Source organism: Fusarium proliferatum, assembly GCF_900067095.1.
Source record: "Fusarium proliferatum ET1 genome assembly, contig: FPRO_scaffold003, whole genome shotgun sequence".
Lineage (NCBI taxonomy): Eukaryota > Fungi > Ascomycota > Sordariomycetes > Hypocreales > Nectriaceae > Fusarium > Fusarium proliferatum.
In genome coordinates, this window is record NW_022194792.1 from 3,641,484 (window position 1) to 3,658,772 (window position 17,289).

The following is a 17,289-nucleotide window of genomic DNA, read 5'->3' on the forward strand; positions in this document are numbered from 1 at the left end:
TTCGCTGTGGTCTATCATTACGACTATTACCTTTAAGCCCTATCGTTACACATTACTTTATCCTTGTCTATATCAATGCTACCCATCACCTCATGCAAGTCATGTCATCAGCTCAATCGTGGTTCCCTCAATCCACCCGTCGCCTATTCTGGGAAGATCCCCTTTCGAGCTCAGGAGTCGGCATCTGGCGACTTCGTTCTCGTTCTTCGGGGTCAAGTGTTTCAACAGTTGTATCTCTACGGATACGGAATCGTCTTCCTCGCCAGTTTACAGTATTCCCGAAGACGACTGCGTATGCCCAGATCGGTAGAGCTAGAGCTTCGCGGACAATCCAGGCAGCCAAAAACTCCGAGAATTTGCGACTTTTGATTCCCTCTCGATCCATGGAACCTCTGGCGAAACGAGGGGTGTCTTCATCAACCTCCATAGCGACGCCAGAGTGCAAATGCCGGTAGCCTAAAAAGTCGACAACCATCCAGACAGTGATTGTTGTGAGCCAAGTAATTGCCCTAGCAGTCCAGGTCGGAGGAATGCCATATATCCGCAGTGTGGTGATTGCAAAAGTAAAATACGTGGCAAACACGAAAGATTCCGTGAATGGCTCAATTATTGTAGCCGGGAGAACCGTGAACTTTCTCGCCCTGAGCCATCGAGACCGGCGTGCTGTATATGCCTTTACAGACATGTTCGACATCGGCTGAACAGCAATGTCACCCCAGACTAACCCATGGTTCCTATAACCGTCAAATTGAGCATTCCAAAGGACATCGCCGATCATATGATCTTCGCAGATATTGTGCGAAAAGTAATCAACGCCCGTAGGGAGGTTCTTGCCCCTGGGTATCTTGGGATTCAGTGAAGGGTTGGTCGCGCGATCGAGCTGAGATTTGCAGAACATGGTGCTCTTGCCCACAGCGCAAGGGGCTAGACCAGAAGTATTGATGGCACTGTAGAATTTGGCATGCGACGTGGCCATGAACATCTCGTCAAGTCTTCCACCGCCCTGAGCCCAAACCTTGGGGTTACCATGAGAACCCCCTTCGCCCATGTGATCAGAGTCATCGTCTTCAACAGAGGAAGCAGCTAACAGGGGCTGACCGTCTGCTGCAACCGGTGTGGAATAGTCGATCAAGTCAACAACAATGGGAAGTTGATGAACAAATTTATAGGGCATGTCATCACCACCAACATAGTGGCCTTTGAGCTTAGCAACCATGCGTCCCAAGACTCCCTTGGCCATCCAGACGTTGCAATCCACAATCCACACAATATCTCCTGTGGCCTCTCGGTATGCTCGGCTGATATTGCGAATTTTCGGATTCGGTCCCATATTCGGCGTCGTGCCTAACGTAAGGTCGTCTACCTCAAACAGGATGCGCGCATCAATATTAGGAAAGTCCTCAAGGACCTTCTGTAGGATCGGGTACGCCGGATCAGTGTCATTTTCGAGACAGAGACGAATCGAAATCTTGTCTTGGGGATAATTCTGGCGAAATGATGCGGCAATACAATCGTAGAGCCGAGGCTCGACGCCCTTGACGGGTCGAATTATGGTGACATGAGGAGGATGGTCACCCAGGTTGAGTGAAGGTGAAGGAGCTGGCAGGCTAGCAAAGTTGCGAAAGCTTGTGGGCGTTAGGGAGAGCTCGTAGATAGGTAGTGAGTGGCTTGGTGAGACTTACATAGCCCGGACGCCAAGAGCGACAACGGTGAAAACAAGGACAGCTAAAAACAAGAAGACGCCAGCAATGATTTCTTTTGACGACCACATTATGGCCCTGGTGAATGGAAATTAAGCTATGGAGTAGATGCAAGCGGCAAGGTAGTAGGTATCTGTGTTCCCAGTAAGGTAGAAGAGAGCTCTTACCGCCTTCCCAATCTGATCACCGCCTGCCAAATTAAACTCTTGGAACGGCAGTATTTTCACAGTGCCGGGCCTTGATGTGGAATGTCAAAATAAACTCGGTAAAAGATATCCTAAACTTAGGATAACTTAATACCGAGTTTCCTAAGCATTTTGGTTATTTAGGATGAGGTACTGGGTGTTTTTTCTTCCTCAAGAGGGCAAGAGTGGTATAAGAAGGAGAAGCGGAAGCAAAAAGATTGAGGATCTAGATTCTAAATAGGTGGTGGAAGTGGTGAACGAATGCAGATGGAAGGGATTGAGTGGACGTCTTACTGGGTGTTTCTGGCACTTAAATAAGGTACCTACTTACTAATTATATCTATGTCAAAAATGCAAGTTCTTACTTGTATCCAGGTGTTTTACCCTGCACAGACTTACAAGCGGGCGCAAAATGAGTAACTTTCCACTCCCCTGCACATAGACCTAACAGTGCACCGCTTGCCTTCCATGGTAACTCCCGTCATCTTCTTTGGAATCCGTTCTCTCCCTCCCGAGACCAGAATCTCAGCAGGAACAGGTGATAGCGTAAACCAATAGAAACATTCTGTTTCGCTGAGATGGACAGCCGGAAATGAATAACACGTGCTGCTTTCCCACCCGACAGTGATGCAAATCCCCCAACTTGGGCCTTGAAGTGATGCGCCCTTCCCGGCAAGTCCGCGAGCATCAATTCACGGTACTCATATAATTGGCTGTCTTATGAGCACTCCATAACCTTCCCCGTTGAAACAGGGGTCTCGTTCACGACAGAAGTTCATTGCACGCGGATCTCCGAAGCACATGCCATACTTACCAGTTACAAGACGGTCTATGAATCATTAGCAGACCTGCTAATTTAGAGATATCTGAACTATGGAAATTTAGCAACAAGCATCGTGAGGGACCAAGCTTGAATGTCGGAGTACGATCAGAGACAGGATGCAAGCGCCACATTGACAGGCGCAACAAACGAAAGACAAAATAAAATAAAACCAGCGGGTAGCAATTGCAAGCTTCCCACGGGAGGAACCGAAATACAATTTAATCCAACCTTATCTTCATGTCATTTAATTCTAGTGAGTAGACTAAGGGATACCCTCAATATCCGAAGGCTGGTGCATCCCAACAACCTGTGCCGCACCATCTATGGGTTTAGACCAAGCAGCTCGTCTCTCGATGAATTGTTCGACCTGCGGTCTCAATTTAGTGTCTGCAAGGCTGAGATCATCAACAGTACCGGTCCTCAGAATCGTCAAGCCTGGAAAACGTGCGCCACGACGATACATGAGTGTACCGCAAGTCTTGCAGAAGTAATTGGTCATGGTCGCGTTGGCGCGAATGGTCTTTTCCTCACTAAATGTTGAAAGATTGTCCTCACCACGGACATGCTTGAGATATGTGTCATCTACTGTGATGTTGGATTGGTAGAAGGCTGAGCCGATCTTGCGACAGTCGATGCAATGGCAGACATGGCGGTTGAGCAGGCCGGGCTTCTTAAGTGGCTATTTGTCACAATGTTAGGACCCTGAAGTTTCCGGTTCAGTTTATACCACTCAGGGTGACTTACAAGTACGAGCTGCACGGCGCCGCAGAAGCAGGTGGCAGTTGCTTCGTCCTCAGTCGACCAGCCATCGCTCGAAAGGTGAACAACGGGGAAGCCTTGATCATCAAATGAAGTCATCTTTGGGACAGCCCGTAAACGAACTTGAATTCAGAGAGATTGTTAAGGTAGATGAGATATCGGTGCTTATATAAAACAGCCGATGTGTTGTGATATTGTATGCGGCGTTCAGTGGCTCAGAGCAAGGTCGTTGAAATCTTGAATCTGTTATGTTTTGATGTTATAAGAAGCTCGACCTCCTTTATAGCATCTTACTGAAGCTACCTGGTGCAGATTCATGGTATTTTAGAAGTGATGCATTTCTTATCATGTGTAGGATTATGGAGGTAACGTTATGACGCTATTTGTTGCGTTGGAAGATGCTGACAACTCAATCAAAGCTTAGGAACGGTTAATACAGGATAGGCATTGGACCGCGCCGTGTCGTCATCACCGGCCTATTTACGTTTGTATCCCGAAAAACTAGCATTCCAAATCTGAATCTCATAGATTTGCTTTCTCATCAGCGAAGCATTTGTAATATGTAACCGAAGACTGTAGAAGGTCTCTAGGATAACCCTGTGTGTTCCCAAGACTTCTTCATAGGTAATCGGCTGACGTCCCTAGTCACAACACGATATGCTCGGAGTGAGCGATTCCAAAGAAAAGTCCATCTCTTTTCTAATAAGTTCCTGAGTTGTGTTCTCAGCAAGACTCTATTCGAGGACCTTGGTCCGCCATCTAACTCGCTGCCCTTCTTTCAGTCAGCCTGAGCTCTACAACTCACCAGTCTAACCCTCATGCTGAATGCCAACCGGAAGATATTTGGAAAAAGCAAGGCGAGTTCGTTGAATCCTCATTGAACGCCCCAGCACCACTGATGCATTCGTCCCTAGGGCTGGAGGTCAAGTGACCAGGAACCGGGGAGCTGGCGGTGGGTTTGTGCCCAGGGAGGACGTGACATTTATTAATACCCAGGGATTTAAATCAAGAGGCTTCAGGGCGGTGAGATTCTGCACAGAAATGGCAATATAAAACAGCAGGTTGTCGTCTCACATGTTGTGCTTTACTTTCAAACCTCGTATGCCAACATCCAATTGCAGTGGAGTTGTTGGTCAAATCTCCGGAGCGGAGCCTATAATCACAATGGCCTTGCGCACAAGGCATCAAAGTGGGGAGCTCCAATTCCAAGAAAAAGCTCGACTTTTCTGCCCCCGTCAACTTTTTCCCGTCATCATCCTCACAAAAACCACAACAACAAAATCTCTCAAAGCTCGTGGAAGCTTCAGGACCTCGGTCGGGCTTCACATTTGAGCAATTGACATTGTTCAACTCGTCGAGGTTGAGCAGTGTGTTGCTGTGGATGGCCACGAGGTTAAATACCCAGCCAGCATCGTGCCTGGGTCACGCCTTAGATAAGTAGGTTTCTTTCTCATTTCTTCCTTATGCTGCTTCATCCCTGGGATGCAATCGCGTTGCAGCTTCTGCGCGCTTCAATTTTCCGGGGCAGCGGAGCTTCATGTTGCGGTGATGACACCATATCAAAATGCTTAGAGAATCCATTCATTTGGTCTCCCATGAAGCTCTGATATTATAGACTACAACGGTATCTGAGCAACACAAAACTTGATTTTTTTTAAATTTCATCATCATTCCAGAAATTCAACTGACATACGTCAAGATCAAGATGACCCCGGCGAGAAATGGCTGAGATTCAATCATCAAACACAGTCTCCGTTGGTACCCTGCCTACCACGGATTCCGCCGACAAACGGCAATCCCAGCAGCGAGGGCCCCCATTGCATCAGATCTACGCCCTTCCGGCACCGATCCGCACATTCCCTTTGCCGGCCTTTTATCCGAGCAACCCCATATCCTTCTTCCATGTTGCGTATGCGTGGTTAGGCCAACTGTGGTCTCCGCCCAAGGCGGAACCTTCGGCTGTGCATAATGGTGTATGGTCTGCTGCAACATCATCCGTCCACATCACGGATGATGTTTCTACCCGAGCTTTGTGGGAGCAAGGCTTCTATGGAAAGGGTAGTCTTAGTCGTAGTGAACCAGCTTGGCTAAAGCGTGAACAAGTTCGTCAAGGACTGGCTGATGCACACGTCAGCGAGATTATGACTGTGCAGAGAAGGGAAGAGCGTATGCGTGCCAAGTGGGAACGAGCACGTCTCGAGCAAGAGGCGATCCGAGAGACCCGCCGCAAGGAAGCCGAAGAAGGCAAAGCGAGAGAGATTAAGGCACGAGAAGCCAAAGCCTTTGAAGCCAAGGAACGAGAGCTACGTGCCAGAGAGTCGAAAGACATCGCAGAGCCCAGATCCATCAAGCCTATCTCACTGTCGGCTGCCCTTCCAACTTATGAGTCACCTGTCAGCCCTGCTGCACTTTTGGCTCTACCAAATTCACTGGTGGACATTGTTAAGCCAACGCCTATCAAGCCTGTCAACCTGCCTGTGTCTACTCCCACGCATGCTTCGCCAGTGTGCCCTGCAACTATTTTAGGCATGCCGAACTCTTCTGCAGAAATTGTCGAAGAGTCGGCCATCGAGACAGCTGAAGAGATGGATGGTCTTGGAATATCCGGAGTCCATCCCACGGCGATGGGTCTCTCTGTGGATACTCTCCTTAATGGTCATGTCATGGAACCAGTTGCGAATGGAATACTTCACCATGATGTGAATGGCACTTCCGTGGTTGCATCTTCGTCAGACGAGGAAGACAACACTAAGCCCAAGAAGCGACGTAAGAGTGTACGCTTTTCGCCAACAGTGGAATCCACCACCTTCCACTTCGGAGATCCCCCTAGCCCCAAGCGTTCGACATCGAATGGCACGGCTAATGGGCTTGCCGATATTCGCGCTGCATCACCCGTGGCTTTGAACGGACACAATGAGGAGAGCTCTTTGGAGCGTACTAGCAGGCCAGTACTGAAGAATATGGAGCACCTCCAGCTAACGCCGGAGGAGGCTTTTTTTCTAAACTTCGGTTTGGGTGTTCTGACGGTCACTGATCCTGCCTCCGGTGCTCAGCTCTCGTCTTTGGACCTGCTGAAACTCTTCAGACAACATTCATACTTCCCACCTCGTGTTGAACCTGCGGATCCCGCTCTTCAACCTGACGATAACTTCCTCATTCACTATGCAGTGTATCACTACTTCAGATCGCTTGGATGGGTACCTCGCGCAGGCATCAAGTTTGGCGTGGACTGGCTTCTTTATGCCAAGGGCCCGGTCTTTGACCACGCCGAGTTCGGTCTAATCGTTGTACCATCTTATTCAGATGCCCTTTGGAAAGAGTCCGGAAAACAGGACCCTCAGAAGACATGGCAGTGGCTCCATGGCACGGTTCGTGTTCTGTCACACGTCACTAAGAGTCTTGTTCTGGTGTACGTTGATGTACCACCGCCTTCGAAATTTGAGAAGGCTTTGGAGCAGGGAGTCGCTGAAGCATTGAAGCTATACAAAGTCAGAGAAGTGATGGTGAAGCGATGGTCTGCCAACCGTAACAGAGGTTGATCGCTGGATGTCTGATGAATTGATGATTCAACGGCAATGTAATGGTATACGCGTGGGTTAATGCTCTTTGGCGTAGGAACAGGCTATCAGGCGTTTGCGATCTACTGTACACAACATGTATTATGCCATTAAATCAATACCAATGCCCTCCTCGAGGCCTCATGAACATACAATATCTGAAACTTCATACCTGCTCGTATCACGTATTAGGTGAAAATGCCAGCCTCGTTGGCGTCGCACTGCATCACCACATGAGGCCATTTTTGCTTCTGACTGATGCCATCGCTGGGTCCAGCTCCAAACAACGCGGGGTTTAGAGCCGAGAAACCCCACATGAAGCAATGTCTCCCTTTTGGCCGAGGTACGAGGATGGCAGCTGTTGTTGTTATATACATATAGATCCTGGCTCAGCTTCAATCTTGACTTGCCACATAGAGTTCTTTTGTTTCTTGATTGTACGTTTTGTTTGTGTTAATAGAAGGTCGCTCTACGTTACCATGTTCCCTCGAAGGCTGACAGCTTACGGCTGTAGAGCTCTCCCTCGTGGACTCTCATCAACTCGAGCAAGTGCTCAGAGAATCAGCCTCAAATCAACAAACTCACAATGCCTTACGCATCGACGGACGCTCACAACGAAGAACTTTGGGATTCCCCCACTGTTTGAGCCAACAACAACAATCTCAGCCCAAGACAACAATCTCACCATCTCCAGCGGAGACCGTTTCATACAGATTCAAGATCAAAAGCATGGCGGCTGGACACGGCTCAATGCCACTGTTCTTCGCGATAGCTGTACATGCACAACATGCGTCGACCCAGCCTCTGGTCAAAAGAGCTTTGCGACAACAGCAATTCCCTCAGACATCGCCATTGATGGTATCCACACGACTTCAACCGGCGTGGGCATCTCGTTCAAGAACGACATGTATAAAGATCACGAGATGATTCTTCCTTGGAGTTCAGTCGACAAAGCACTTGGCCATGCACCAGTTGAGAGAATGCCATACCCAAGACAAGACGCAGTGTATCCCAAAACAGGGCGTACGTTTTGGGACAAAGCGACTATCCAGCAACGTGTACGAAAGATTGACTATAATGACTTCATGAAGGGCGACGATGCATTCTGGCATACTCTTCTCGATCTATCGAACCTTGGTCTCGTGTTTCTTAAGAACGTACCGCACGATGAGAACTCCATCGTCGACATTACAACACGCATCGCAAATATTAAAGAAACCTTCTACGGCCGCACTTTCGACGTTCGTGCTAAGCCAGACGCCGAGAATGTAGCATACACAAGCGGGTATCTTGGTCTTCATCAGGATTTACTATACCTTGAGAGTCCACCCGCGATCCAACTTCTTCACTGCATGGAAAACTCGTGCAATGGCGGAGAGTCACTGTTTAGTGATGGGCTGTTCGCTGGAAAGCTACTATGGCTACAAAACTCCCCAGCAATCAGGAATCTCGCTCGAGTGAAGATTCCATATCACTATGAGAAACACGGATACTTCTATCGTCAGCAGCGATCACTGTTTGATGTTGGGCCAGATGGAAATCTCGCAGCTGTATACTGGAGTCCGCCGTTCCAGAACCAATTCCAGGTTCCAGCTGTTGACGCAAGAGCGTGGCTTGAACCAGCGCAGTTATTCGATGGGCTGATCAATGATCCTGATTCCATGTTTGAGATGAAGATGAAGCCAGGAGAGTGCGTTCTTTTCGATAACATGAGAGTCATGCATGGACGGAATCAGTTTGACGTTGGTGGAGGATCGAGATGGCTGAGAGGAGCGTACATTGCACGAGAGGATCTCGTTAGTCGTGTTCTCCATGTGCCTGAAGCTTTGGCAGCGGAGTATCGCAATGGCAAGGAATGGAGTCGTGCGCTGGAGGATGAGGAGTTGAAGGCATCGAAGTGGTTTGACAAGGTCGGGGGACAGGTTGAAAGCGTTGTTAACGGATTAAAGAGAAAAGGAGCTGCGGAGTTGGGAGAAAGAGATTATGAAGTGTTAAACCTGGGATAGCATATAGAACAAGTACGGCATAGCGAAAATTACGAATTGGTTCAATTGATAGCTCAGATTGAGCTGCTTTTCTATTACCTTTCCGATACGCCGAAATAACCCACCAAACACCGTAGTTCGTGAATCGTTGCTCAGTATTCGTAACTCAATATCTCCCATCCTTGGTTCATAAGCGATTACCATCTACCACTTCTTGGCCTCGACACCCTCAGGGGGCACCGTCTCGACAGTCCTGTTCTTGACGTCATCCCAGTCAGTGCTGAGACTTGTACCATTGCTCTCTGTGAAACTTTTCATCATGGCTCGTTGCTGCTCAGGAGTGGCGCCCTTGAAAAGCTTCTTGAAGAACACGTTGACGTCTTTCTCCTCATCAGAGTCAACGTCGTCGCCAATGGTGTCCCAGTTCTTGGGCCCAGTACGAGACGATGAGGGGTATGCTGGCTTGGAAGAGTTTTCCGTGGCGGGGGCCTTGTCTTTCGCTTCGGTAGACTCTGCAGCCTCCTTTTGAGCAGAAGCTTCTGCCGCGGCATCGTCCATGGCCTTCTTTCGGGCGTCTTTGAGAACCTTGAGTTTTCTTGAGTAAAGTTAGTAAGCTGTATCGATTGAGAACTTGTGAGAAACTTACTCCGCTTCCTCAGCAGCTGCAGCATCTGGAGCAGAATCTCCTGCCTCTCCCCTGAGCTGCGCCCACTTTCCAGGTGTCTTTTTCTTGAGTGCTAGCTCAACCTTGTTGGGCGTAACCCTGTATGTCGATGCATCTGTGTCAATCTCACCCCACAGATCAAGTGTGAATGGCTTCTCGTCGCCGCTGGGCCAAACGACAGAGTCAAGATGGGCTGATTTGGGGCTGAACTGGACCTGGAGCTTCTCTTTGTTCACGCCTTTGGAGAAGATGGATACTGTCATCGTGGTGTCGTTCTGGAATTCCTGGAGTCGTATTGGGGTATCAGCGGGTACAGTAGGCTTGGGGGCGGTTTGTGTGGCAGCCGCCGATTCCTTAGTCTCGACCTTCTTACTCCCCACATCTGATAGCTCCTTCAACTCGGGTTTGTTGGCCGTGGTGAGCTTGCGTGCAGGGTCATCCTCTGGAAGCTTGTCCATAGCGAACAGGATCTGCATTCGCAAAGTGCTCGCAAGGCGCCACTCTTTAGCATTAGCAACATTGTTGCTTTCTGCTCCCAGTGCCCCTGCCGCCCCTGCCTGTCTCTTGTTGATCTCATCTGTCTTTGACTCTTCCTGAGCATCCTTCAATGTCACTTTGTAGAATCCGTTCTCGTCTGTGTTCTTCTTCGGCGGATCTTCCTTCTCTACGGCAGGGAAGCCTTTGACTAAGCGCATAGCATAAACACAGCATGCGTCGGCGTTGGCATATTGTCCGAGCCGAAAGTAGGCGACAGCCCGACGGTAGTGGGCATCGATGAGAAGGGGTCGTTTGTTTCGTTGGTATGCGGTATGCCAAGCAAGGTTAGCGTCGTCGAGGGCCTCTTGGAAGCGCTTCTTGTTGATAAGGGCTTTCGATCGAGCGATGAGCCATGCAGGGTTCTGCGAGGCCTTCAAGGCGGCTGAGAGCTTCTCGATAGCTTCATCCCAGTTGCGTACTTCGGCGGCTGCGAGGCCTTGCTGGGCCAGTGTGATGTGTGACATGGTAGACTGCAATATGTGGGATTAAAAAGAATGTTCAAGGAAAAAGAAGTCTTGCAGTGTGACAATGAGGTGAGTTGGTATTGTTAAGAGTTGGTGCGAAGGCTGCAGTGGAAGGTTTAAAGTTGGATGTGAGGAATGGTTGGTTCTGGAAGCTTTGGTGGGGCATGATGCAGGCACCTACCTCATGTAGCCCCCGCGCTGTGTAAGTGGAAGAAGCTCTGGTGCCTACCTAAGTTACCTCGACCCCGAGCATTAAACTTCAAGATCTAGGGGTATCGATGAGCACTTGGTTTACCTTCAGTGACAATCTTCTTGTGATTCCTTCAGCGAATCATTGAAGCGGGCGTCGCATTCTAACGAAGAAGTTGCTGCAAAGTATTTCCTATACTTTAAATGAACACAACTCTCCAATATTCTGTATAGCTACCTACAGGAAACAAATTATCGCCCAGTTTCAATCATGGTCGAGATGTCTGGTTGTTTTGTCCCTGGTGGTTGAACAGATGTCTACCACGACTTTATCAGGTTGAACATAAGTCACTGAGGTACCATCGAGATAGATTCTAGCAGTGTGCAGGTTTCCCTCTCACTCTTTTTAAATGAGTTTTTGGGAATTCTTTCTCACTATGTCCTCCCGTAATCATCATGACCTGTTCGACGTTTGAGACCTAGGGCTATTGTCCTGGGGCTATGCCAGCCACTACCTAATTCTCCATGAAGCAGTTAATCTGCATACATATGACACTGACCAGGCTCTAGCAACCCATGCTTCAATTGCTTCTTGGTCGGCTTTAATGATCACGCTCTACTTGTAGTTATAGGTATCCTTCTTGATCTCCAGCTGCAATTGCGAGCCAACAAAGCTCCCGTTCCATAAAATGCGTTACCTTCAGGTGTCTCCATCAACTTTCCGATCTTCTAGATTTATTATGGGGGTAGGTACTGTACGATAAATACCTACCTAAGGTAAGTACATTTTATGATCTTCGGCTGTGGTAGGCGCTTTCTTTGTTGCTCGAAATACCGCCGAGTTTGGTTGCCCTTTCCCAATCTCCGTGAATGCACTAGAGTTGCAATTGTGGCCAGAGGCGCCTTCTCATGATGAGAATAGACAATATGTGTTCATGACATACTGTTAAACAACCCCTCTGGGCATCGGACCATACTCCCGACAGTTTTTGACGATCACTCTTGCTTCGTTACGTTCTTGCAACCAGCCGGCGTGAACAGCCTTCGTTCTTTCCTGGGAAGGAGCTGCTGTATGCTGTCAAGGTACAAAAGGATGCCACACCATCCTGGACTCGATCTTGTCTTCTTTTCTTCTTCATGCTGCGCTTCTCGCCCCGCAGCTGGATATTGGCTATCCTGTGTGTTGCTCGCGACCCTGGCGACCAACAGTCAATTACCCACTCTGATGTTCAAGGTATCGGAGTGGAAGGGCACAATTTTTTGACTCTCGGTATGCTTCTGGCGTGCGAACTCTCTTTTTCATTGCATTCATCGACTGGCCTGATGGTGTGAAGAAGAAGCTGTTAGTATCTCTGTAGATTTGTTGGCTTTGTATTGCAGATATGAGTGGGATCGTTGCACGCTGAAGGGAGCCGGATCAGACGACGGGTGTTGCAGGAGGATAATGAATGGAGAGGGGCAATACGGGAAACGAGGTCGGGGCGACACCTAAAATAGTTTTAGATTCAGGGCTGACAGAGGAGAACAGTTAGGAATGAAGATGCAGTGAGAAGCAGAAGAACGGTCGGCAAGCATGAGACTTCTTGTATGCAGGTCAATGTGAGGGACAGAATCCTAGGGCCAGACAGTATGTTAAATAGTCATGGAGGTGTCTGAAATGCATATTCTTGATGCATTCATTATTATGATTATTTTCGAGGGATTGACTTCGACAGTCGCCTTCTCATTATATCCTACCTTGTAATTCATGCATCATATGTAGTATCCATCCGTCTAGTTTTTAGTTACCCTTCCCCTTGACACCGTTGGTCTTGACACCATTTGTCTTCACTCCATTCGTTCCGTTTTCCGCCACCGCCCAGCTTGGTAGCAGCTTTTCCTCGGGAAACCTTTTGGCAAACATGCCAAGGGCCTTGATGGTGAAGGTGAACTTGTAGTTGGGATACGAAATCATGCATGACTTATTGAAGACACCCTCGATTGCCTCCTGCAGCCACTCTCCATTGGGCTTCTGACGGTCCATGATGAACTGGATACCTCGTCTCAAAGGTTCCACGTGAGGGTACTCGGCTTCCATCAGTCCGATCAGAGCCCAGGCTGTTTGAACAACAAGGGAGCCTGAAGGATGTTCGACGTAGGTCATCGTTTCGCAGGCCTGTGATTGTTAGTAAGAACCGTGAAGCAAAGTCTGTGTAACGTACCTTGTAGCTTTCTGACCATCCGCCATCAGCTCTCTGCTTGGAGATGAAGAAATCGCAACCGCGTCTAGAATTCTCGCCTGTTGCGTATGTCTGGCCGATGTGCTTCATGCTTTCAAGCGCAAACATACCGGCGTATGTGAAGCAGATACCCCAACTTCCGTACCAGCTGCCATCAGGTGCTTGGTTGGACTTGATCCATTCGGCGGCCGTCCGGATAAGTGTCCTGACCTCGTCTGTTCGGTAGTCTGGCCAGTGCTTGTTGAACATGGATAAAGCTGTCACGCAAGCTGTTGTACATTCAGGGTAGTCATATTCAATCATGATACGACCAAAAACCTCAGCGGCATTGAGCATCTCCAACCATTCGCCTCCTCGTCGCTTCTCGTATGAGGACATGCCGCCGTTGTCGTTCTGGTACAGGAGCAGAGTATCGACAGCGTCGAAAAGACGTCGATCTTCGAGAACCTCAGGAAGGCCGCCCACCTTTTGCAGAAGAATAATAGCCTTGAGTGCTTCCGAAATGCAATCACTGACACCGTATCCCTGATCCCTGTTGCTGAATGGCCAGCCACCCTTTCGCGGTTGACGATAGCACACTTCCTGATCGGCACAGTCCTCTCGAATCTGCTGACGTTCCAAGTAGTGCAGCGACTTCATGAGCATAGGCCGGTACTTCTCGTTTTTGTGAAGGCCAGCCTCAAAAACAGCCTGAATCAAGAACGCCGTGTCCCAGCATTGAACACCATTGGTGCCGTTGGCCAACATGCCTTCGTCCTTGACCCAAAGATACTCTTCAAGTCGCTCGATATGCCTCTGAACACCATAATTATCAGGGCCATCGCGAGCATAGCACATAACAGTATTCATAGCAGCGTTGACAGGGGCCAAGCAGGCATAGCCTGTATTGGCATCCTCCATATCAACTTGCTTGCTAGCCCATGCTTCAGCTTTCTCTTTGAGGAAATTGGGTCGCAGATAGGGCATCCATATATTGGCAAGTACCCAATTGGCGGCGTTGAGAAACCATGATTTGGGGTGATAATTGTCTATAGCGCCAATGCTGTTACGATGGCTTGACCAGTTTATCTTGGCGTAATCCTCGAGGAATACTTCTTTCTTGAGTGATCGAATCACATCGGTCTCTTCGCAGCTCCATCGTTTCGAGTATAGCCAGCCCATTGGTAGGAACACCATTCGAATGTGAATCCACCATCTCCATGGCGCAAAAGGAACCCAATCAGGAAGCAACCAAAACTCTGGTGGCACAGGGTTGACGATATCCCAGCTCATGAGTCCCAAAACAGCCATCCAGAATTTGGCCCAGTGTGGCGCATACAATGCTCCTCCCATCTTGTGTAGAGTTCCTCTGGCCTTGACCAGAACTGGGTCCTCAGGGTCGACGCCGAGAAGTCGGAGGGCCACATAATTCATCAGTGTTCCGAAGACGCTGCTTTCGCCTTCAATATGTAGACCCCAGCCACCGTCCACTGGATGCGCTCGTGCGGATATGTATTTATAGATCGCGGTCGCTTTGGCGGAGGAAATTGGCGTCCTGGTAACATACCAAGTCATGACGATACCAGGGAGGAGGAACATGGGACCGCCATATTCGCAACCCCAATGTCCGCTGGGAAGTTGAAGCTTTTCGAAAAAGTCGAGACCGTTCTCCGCTGCTGCCAATGGGTTGTCGGGGGTGGGAAGGTCAGGGAGATCCTTTGTCCGACATGTTAGTTGCGATTTGAAGGGGGATCTGGCAAAGAACATACCAGAGGCAAATTCAAATACCATTTCTCGGCATAACTCTGTGGCCACTCCTTCACATCGTCGTCATTTTCAAGGTAGTGCCATGTGTGGCGACTGTCGTCGTCCTTGAGCCTCCATCTTGTCGTGTCCAAATGTGAGCTGATGCGAGGCTGCTTGGGGAACGGCCGACCCTGTTTCAACAGTGGTTCCGACTCGGAGTCAGCAGCGCGCTTACGCGACTTTAGCGCGCTACCCTCAAGTCCAGTAGAATTTGCGACCATGCTTAGGTGAGTTTGATGGTCTCAGCGGCAGGTTTCGCGGGTCAATTCAGAGAAGAGCAGTGGAATGATCATGAACAATCCCCTGGTCAAAAGTTGATGAGCAGCACATGATTTAAAACTAAACTATAACACGGGGGCGGATGGAATTACCAGCCCGCTGTAAGCCCCGATGTACGGGAGGGCCCGCCGTCTTCTGGTGGCACCTGCAGCATATCATTCCCCCCATGTCTAGCGGTCAAGCCCCTGAAAATCAATTAACTCTCAGGATTGGGCAATCTTGAAAACCTCCACAGAACAGCATCGCGCTTTGAGACTCTACTGCGTATTCGGACAAGATCTTGAACTTTACTTACGAAAATCATCCAACTCCTAAGCTTGTTTCAATAAGCGCCAAGAAATCATGGACGAAGAGGCAGAAATTGCTCATTCGATTGCTATACCAGAACTAACCCAGAGTCCTCAAGCTAATCACACATCATCAGCGACAGCGAACGAGAATACTGATACGAATACGATAATTAACAACCCCAATGCAGGAACGGTTGTCATTCGTATTGAGGACATTCTTGCGCAAATCATCAGCGCTTTAGCTGCGGGACATGAGTTATCAATACCATTTTCTGCACGAAGGTCAACACGTCGCGCCGCAAATGCACAGCCAGAACAGGTTCACTTCCCTGGTCGTAACCAACAGGAAGCAGTCAAGTTTGGTCAGGCTTCAGCAGGGTTGTCTCTGTTAATTTGACTTACAAGTTTCAGCGCGCATACTTCTCATTCTTCAGCTATCACATGATGCTCTTGTGTCTGGCACCGTTCTAACCAAGCGGTTAGTGCATTGGCCCCAGATGCAAGAGATGTACTAATGGGCTCATATGCAGCCACATCTTTTACCAACACCAGCATCTCTTTGAGAAGCAAGGCCAAGTGGATGACCTCGTTGATGACATTGCTTTCAATCTTGGTATCAGTCGTGGGGACTTGAATATTGTACGCCTTGTTGAAAGCACCCGCCGTACTTCAACTAACTGGAACAGGTTGCAGCATCAAAGGGTGCCCTGGCTGGACCGTTGCTAATACGCTTCCACGATGGGAGTACATTGAACCCTTGTTCGGGAGATCTGGTAAGACTTTTTGAGGTATGATTCTGTTTGATTCTGAGTGATGTAGGGAGTTGCTATCCCGACTGTTCAGTCAATCTCAAGCATTGATGTTCAAAACATCAAATGGATTCTTGTTGTTGAGAAAGATGTAAGAGGTACAGATTCTTCGTCACCTCGATGAAGCTGACTCCTGCAGGCCGTTTTTCGATCTCTCTGCTCGTCCCAATTTTGGAGAACCTGCATCTTTGGTCCTGGAGTGCTTGTCACAGTATGTTTGGACAATGTGAAACGCGACGCCCGAGCTGACTCAAGGAGGCCAAAGGATATCCTGATTTGACCACGCGCTCGTTCCTGAACTTTGTTCATACACAGTGCCCCCAACTGCCGCTCCTGGGGCTGTTTGACTACGATCCGGACGGCGTCAAGATCTTGCGATGCTACCGGCACGGATCCGAAAGACTGAGCCATGAAGCTGATCTCGGTATAGAAGCATTGCGGTGGCTCGGTATCAGATCAGTGCATCTCTCCCGAGGTCATACTGATACCTCACTCAGTAACTACGGACAGCCAAGCCATGTGTCTATCACGTCAATCCAGTGCCGTGATCCCGTCACCTATTTGAATGGCAGAGAGCGGGCTGTAGCTATCTCAACACTCAAGAAGATCAGCCTGCGCTCTCAAAATGAGCTTGAAGGCTCAGAATTACGACTCGAGTTGCAACTGATGACAATGCTCGGAGTCAAAGCAGAAATTGAATGGCTGGATGAATCTGGAGACTTGTGTTCATGGCTGGATGGCGAAATTGGGGAAGCACTCATTAGCGAGAGAATCTGACTTGCATGGACTTTTTGAAGGAAACTCTATTATGATCCTCGGTAAAGGAGTCAATTGGCAAGGGAAAAGAGGGAATTTACTAACACAGCGACTAAGTTAAGCTGGTAGTTTACTTTTCCTTTCCCTAAATCGAAGGTGAAAATTGAACTTAACTACCCTGCAGCAATCTACACTCCACACGGTGCGAAAATAGCGGGGTATCTAACCACACAGTCCCCTCATCATAAAATTTTATATTCTTGACATGAAAACATCACCAAGCGCATC

At 48.8% G+C, this 17,289-nt stretch overlaps 7 protein-coding genes across 7 annotated transcripts; 3 read left to right on the forward strand and 4 right to left on the reverse strand.

Annotated features, from left to right (window-relative positions):
* Positions 1 to 127: 127 nt before the first annotated feature.
* Positions 128 to 1,771, reverse strand: FPRO_05843 (uncharacterized protein; the record flags this gene model as incomplete). Its single annotated transcript, XM_031229309.1, has 2 exons — positions 128 to 1,625; positions 1,683 to 1,771. 2 exons carry the CDS (start codon positions 1,769 to 1,771, stop codon positions 128 to 130), a joined length of 1,587 nt encoding a protein of 528 aa, XP_031079558.1.
* Positions 1,772 to 2,970: 1,199 nt separating this feature from the next.
* FPRO_05842 (uncharacterized protein) lies at positions 2,971 to 3,566 on the reverse strand (the record flags this gene model as incomplete). The annotated part of the gene is made up of 2 exons (XM_031229310.1): positions 2,971 to 3,387; positions 3,453 to 3,566. The coding sequence occupies 2 exons, from the start codon at positions 3,564 to 3,566 to the stop codon at positions 2,971 to 2,973; spliced, it is 531 nt and encodes a 176-aa protein (XP_031079559.1).
* A 1,622-nt stretch (positions 3,567 to 5,188) lies between these two features.
* Positions 5,189 to 7,006, forward strand: FPRO_05841 (uncharacterized protein; the record flags this gene model as incomplete). Its single annotated transcript, XM_031229311.1, has 1 exon — positions 5,189 to 7,006. The coding sequence occupies one exon, from the start codon at positions 5,189 to 5,191 to the stop codon at positions 7,004 to 7,006; it is 1,818 nt and encodes a 605-aa protein (XP_031079560.1).
* Positions 7,007 to 7,503: 497 nt separating this feature from the next.
* Positions 7,504 to 9,030, forward strand: FPRO_05840 (uncharacterized protein; the record flags this gene model as incomplete). Its single annotated transcript, XM_031229312.1, has 1 exon — positions 7,504 to 9,030. One exon carries the CDS (start codon positions 7,504 to 7,506, stop codon positions 9,028 to 9,030), a length of 1,527 nt encoding a protein of 508 aa, XP_031079561.1.
* A 183-nt stretch (positions 9,031 to 9,213) lies between these two features.
* On the reverse strand, positions 9,214 to 10,674 carry FPRO_05839 (uncharacterized protein; the record flags this gene model as incomplete). The annotated part of the gene is made up of 2 exons (XM_031229313.1): positions 9,214 to 9,604; positions 9,656 to 10,674. 2 exons carry the CDS (start codon positions 10,672 to 10,674, stop codon positions 9,214 to 9,216), a joined length of 1,410 nt encoding a protein of 469 aa, XP_031079562.1.
* Positions 10,675 to 12,643: 1,969 nt separating this feature from the next.
* Positions 12,644 to 15,088, reverse strand: FPRO_05838 (uncharacterized protein; the record flags this gene model as incomplete). The annotated part of the gene is made up of 3 exons (XM_031229314.1): positions 12,644 to 13,018; positions 13,065 to 14,777; positions 14,831 to 15,088. The coding sequence occupies 3 exons, from the start codon at positions 15,086 to 15,088 to the stop codon at positions 12,644 to 12,646; spliced, it is 2,346 nt and encodes a 781-aa protein (XP_031079563.1).
* A 400-nt stretch (positions 15,089 to 15,488) lies between these two features.
* Positions 15,489 to 17,022, forward strand: FPRO_05837 (uncharacterized protein; the record flags this gene model as incomplete). Its single annotated transcript, XM_031229315.1, has 7 exons — positions 15,489 to 15,798; positions 15,848 to 15,914; positions 15,967 to 16,075; positions 16,123 to 16,209; positions 16,256 to 16,336; positions 16,385 to 16,456; positions 16,504 to 17,022. The coding sequence occupies 7 exons, from the start codon at positions 15,489 to 15,491 to the stop codon at positions 17,020 to 17,022; spliced, it is 1,245 nt and encodes a 414-aa protein (XP_031079564.1).
* Positions 17,023 to 17,289: the final 267 nt, after the last annotated feature.